General features: G+C 41.6%; 1 protein-coding gene across 6 annotated transcripts in view; it reads left to right on the top strand.

Annotated features, from left to right (window-relative positions):
* Positions 1-3,672, top strand: part of bcorl1 (BCL6 corepressor-like 1) — a 52,153-nt gene extending 48,481 nt beyond the window's left edge. For all 6 annotated transcript variants that reach the window (XM_024283119.2, XM_036214009.1, XM_024283120.2 and 3 more), the window contains 2 exons: positions 99-270; positions 2,192-3,672. In XM_024283119.2, the coding sequence (XP_024138887.1) occupies positions 99-270; positions 2,192-2,528 (509 nt within the window). In that variant the 3' untranslated portion in view covers positions 2,529-3,672. The remainder of the gene's footprint in view (positions 1-98; positions 271-2,191) is intronic.
* Positions 3,673-5,087: the final 1,415 nt, after the last annotated feature.

Here is a 5,087-nt window from a genome sequence, read left to right as displayed (position 1 = left end):
TAAACTGGCCACCAGGGGGCGTCTGAAGTTTGTGTTGCCTGGAAGAGCTGGTTTGTGTTTTTCTTTTTCCCCTGACCTCGGTTGACTTTCCTCCACAGAGACGGATCAGGAGCCCTGCTGGGACTTCCTGCTCTCCGAGCAGAACCAGGATCTGGAGGAGAATGGTGCAGAGAAAACTGAGCCGGACTCGGACAAAGACTGCCTCCTGTTTGAGTTCTCCTCCGAGCCGCTCCTGCCCTGCTACCACGTTCAGGTGTCACTTACACAGGGGTGAGTCTGCAGAGCTGCAGCGTCTCTTTGAAGCTACACTGAACATGCACAGTTGATCAAAAAAGTCCAAGCTTTGGCAGCTTTGATGGCCATTTGAATGGGTATCATCTGAACTCAGAAGTTCTCATTTATGTAGGTCAGAGAAGCTGTAACAATAGTAGATGTAGACTCATTATTGTGCCATCATTTCCTACATGAAACCTACATTTTCTGAGTTGATATATAAAATGTGCATGACACATTGACCACTTTGAGGTGTGTAGATATATAAATTAGTGTTTGGGTGGAAGCTTCATTGTGGATTTTGGATGTTATGAGTCGGAGCTCGGTTCCTTAAACTTTAGTTGCCTATTTGTTTGATTTCTCTTGATCCCCACACCCAGTTATTTTCTCCCTTTCTGTTTTTGCAATGACTCCTCCATTTTGTTTAAACCTTAAAATAATAAAGTTTACTCTTGACCACAAAAAGGGTTTATAATAATTACACTTTAAGTGCAAAAGGAATAGATCACATATGTTCTACAAAGCCTCAAGCTTTTCCTCAGATATTGAAAGTAACTTTAAACGTTTGACGTAAAGAAAGTAAAAATGTGTTAAGCTTTATGTAATTTGATGTTTAAAAGATAATTTTTAGTACTGATCTAGAACAGAATAAACAATATCATTACTTTTTGCATTATATTAGATGAAAAGTTTAAAAATCCACTCTGATTTTTTTTCAAATATTTTTGTTATTTTTAACTTGTTCTTGTGGCATTTTTCTGTTGATGGTGGACATATATCAAGAAAATTAGGCTTCAGATTGCATTTCATTATTATTCAAATTGTTGTAAATCAGAAAAAGACGAAAAAATGCAGTTTGAAGAAGATTGTATTTGTGATGTGGAGAATATGCTGTCTGGGCTACAACTGCTCATCTCTATTCATCGCCATCTTTGTTGCACCAGTAAGGTTAGGTTGTAAGCTAGCAGCCACGTTTTTTTTATTTTTGGCTAAAAACACTATCATCATAATGAAAATAGCAATGGAAACAATTTTATGATCGGAGAGGACTTTAAATGATGCACACACATCCCTTCAAAAAGGGATGTTATTGTGCACATGTGGTATTAAGATGTGAAAAAACACGTTTAACTAATATATTTTTGGTCACAGCAGCTAATGACAAATGAGACATTTAGCTGAAACGATTCCTGGAGTCATAGGAGAGCAAAGGGTGGAACGTTGAAAGGATTTTCTTCCCGGAGCAGCCGGATGTTTTGCTCCTGAGTGTGACAGTCGCCGCTGATTAGTTTTAACCTTGAGCCTGTTTTTTTTCATCTTTGTTTAGCCCTTTCGCTTTATAGCTCGATTTAACCCTACTAATGTGTCATTGATTTTCAATTGAAGCCAGTAGAGCTGAACTGATGCTTTTTTTAGGAGAACTCAGCTGTTAAAGTGAGCTGCACTAAACGCCTCGAACCCCTCGCTGCTCCCAGAGAACCTCCACCTGTGGGTGGAACAAATGCATCTCTGCAGCCACCTGGAATCGTGGCGCTCTTCCTCTTCTGCTGTGATGCAGATCCGTCCACGAGGGTTTGAAGTCGCTGAGCGTGTTTGTAAAGCTGACGCGCTATAACAAGCATATCTTTTTTGGTTAGCTGTGAGCTCCCGCTTATTCTGCTCTGATTAAATGCCCCAGACAGGAAAGGACACCTCTGTCAAATGCAAGCAGTTGCTATATTAGAAGATACTGAAAAAAATGTTGGTTTAACTTATTTATTTTCCAGAATTGGTTCACATCATAAACAGGATGGAAATGCAGTGTTTCTTTTTTTTTTTTTTTTGAAAGAATGCTCATGTATGATTACAACTTTACAACTGTTCACTCATGATGATTCGTTGTAGTTACACTTGCTGTTTCTTTTTCTTTTGTCTGCAGATTTTGTAACTGGTTCCTCCTGGCAGATGTCCTAAAGCGGCTGAAGATGTCGGCGCGGATCTTCCGGGCGCGTTACCCGTATTTTGAGGTGGTGAGTCTGCCGCAGGCTGAGCTCTGGAAGCAGGTCTCCATCAGCCAGGTGAGCTCCGCTTCAGCCCCTCCCCTGAAAAGCAAAAACAAGGAGGATGACGAGGATGAGGACGAAGAGGGACTTGTAGAGCTGGTGCGTTGTGTGCAAGAACTTCAAAGACTCCTAGGCTCTTCTATTCACGTCTTACAAGATGAAGATGACGAGGAGGAGGAAGAGGCAAACCCAGGACAGCTTTGCAGCCGGTAGCCTCTCGTCTGCGCAGTCCTCTGCGGTGCAGACCGGCTGCTGTCGTCCTCCTGCAAGCAGAAGCTCACAGGAAGCTTCTCCGTCCGGCGTGATGAGGGTCACGGACTGCAGCTACAGAATGGATTTAACACTCCACCTTTGACCTCAACGCACGTCACGTAACTGAGCGGTCAAGGCTGGAAGCAGCTTTCAGGTTCCTACCTATAGGTTTATTTAAATACACAAGAATTTTTTATGGATTATATGTACATGGTAGTGGATATGTAAATCTTGCCATCAGGATTTAACACATTTGCTTCTATAAATGAGTTTTTGTGGCAAGGGACATACAATTTTTTTTTGATGTTTACTTTTCTGATTGTTCCTGAGAGAAAGCGTTATTTTTCGACTGGAGATAATCCGAGGCTTTTATCTCGGTGAACTCTTGCGCAAAGCTAAGACGCTTAAGTCAGGGAGGCCGCTGGCCCAGATGGTGGGCCGTGGAGGTCTGGAGGCCCACAGACAGGAGACCACCACACAGTCACCCTCCCAGCATCCGAGTCCTCCCGTTTCCGTCTGGAACTCCCTTTCCTCCACATTTCATTCTGAAAAGCTTTTGGACCTCGAGACAGGGTTTGTTTACAGAACTGGACGGACAGTAGATTCCTCCGAGATGCCCTTTCAACTGCAGCCACGACGGACACGCCCCCACCGCCACCGCCTGACCTCCCTGTACGATGTTTCCGACCCCAGAGTGCTTTGTGTTGCAGTGTTTCATTCACACTGTTTGTTGTGCTTAATTTAATAGTTATTAATATATTTGACCTGTTGTGTATCTGACAACCTCTATGAGAAATGCGTTCTATGCTCGGTGCTTCATTCTAAAATGTAACTAGGATCCCTTTATTCTGAGATTTCCTCCCTCATTCAAAAACAGTGTTTCCAACAAGCAAAAGTACAGTTTTATTGTACTGGTGCTGAAATAGATTTTTGTGTTGACAATCAATGAAGCTTTGGTTTGAAGTCGCAAACTAATAAAAGATATTTAAGAGACTGAAGTATAGTTTGGCTAAAAAAACGAACTGAAGGAGGTGCAAGATCCTGAGGGACTTTTATTTGACTCTTTTATAAGAAATTAAGCAGAATAAAGCATGATTGTGAATTATATTTTATCTCCTTTTTCTCAGGTAATAATCCTAAATTTTACTTTGGAGGTTTTTGCAGTCATTCAAAAAAATATGTTTTCTTTTTAAAGTTCTTTGAACAATAATTAGAGAAAACTGAATTTTAAAAAAAGCTGTTGTTTTTGTCTTTTAAGTCCCTCTCCGATAATCTTTTTATCTATTTAATCGTTCCTGGTGGTATTTTAATCAGGATTATGCCATTTTGTATCCATAAATTTTTTTTTTCTATTTTAAGAAAATAGTTTCTGCAGAGTTTATCTGAAATTCACCTCTGAGTTGAGGGTGCGACTGCCCCACTTCTCATCATCCGTCTGTTTACGCTCTCCTGCTAGCTTACAGCTCCTCACACCCCAACTTAACATTAGTGGTGCAACAAAAATTCTAAACAATTCTGGAGCTTGGCAGCCGTACAGTTTTGAGCCAAAATCCAGCTCGGACAAGGAAAACAAAGATGTTCATAGAAGTTCAGGAAGCTTTAGGCCTGCCGATTGTAGCTTCTATGTGTTCCATTTGAATAAAAAAATACTCAGAGATGCACTTTTAAGCTTGAGAACATAACAAAATACATGATTTTCATCGGAGTGGGTCTTTAATCGCTAACGGTTCAGTCCTAGAGTTCCTTCTCAGTGAAGACAAACATGCTGACATTTTAGTTTCTAAAAACTTGTTTAAAACAAAGTTGTTTCAGGGGAAATTACATAATCTCACTGAGACAGCTGAGTCTGACCATGACAGTCAACCTCCTCTGCTCAGCACATTTGTTTTCATGGCTCGAGTGGTTATAGTTAATTATTAGCCTTAGATAACAGCTGTGGAGGATCCGCAGTGAGTCAGTTTCCATTGGGTGTTAACCTCAACATTAACTCATTTCTTTTGTTTACTTTCTCTTTAAGGCTCTGATAAATTGATCCTAAAGTCTGTGCAGTGAACCTGAGCATCCCCTGATTTGACTTGGTTACCGCTTGGTAACGCGAGGGTCTGGAGCGGTCACAGGGACCTCGTGTCATGTGGTGACTCGCTCAGGTTCGTCTTTATTCTATCCACAAGAGGGAAGCAATGACAGCGGCTCAGTGCACAGTGAAGCCAGCCGTCCTCATCGTGCTGAACAGCTAACTGCAGTTTCGTCGTGACGTTACACTCCTCTCCTAAATCTGTGCAGATTTCAGTCCCAACCGTACGATAATCGAAACACTGGAGTGAAATTTATCACCCTCGTTTTAAGAGGCTGTATAAACACATTTAGAAGCGTCGTTAAAATGGGTTTTCCTGATAAAATTACAGCAACTGAGATGGAAGAGTCCATGCAGCGTTTTCCTGTCAGCATATGGGGCCCTCAGTGTGAATGAGATGGGAGGGCGGGGTTTAATTGTACTCAGATAGGACATAGCAGCCGCGG

This window comes from Oryzias melastigma, linkage group LG10 (assembly GCF_002922805.2).
Source record: "Oryzias melastigma strain HK-1 linkage group LG10, ASM292280v2, whole genome shotgun sequence".
NCBI classification, from domain to species: Eukaryota; Metazoa; Chordata; class Actinopteri; order Beloniformes; family Adrianichthyidae; genus Oryzias; species Oryzias melastigma.
Note: the sequence above shows the minus strand (reverse complement) of the source record. Positions and strands in the feature narration are given on the sequence as shown.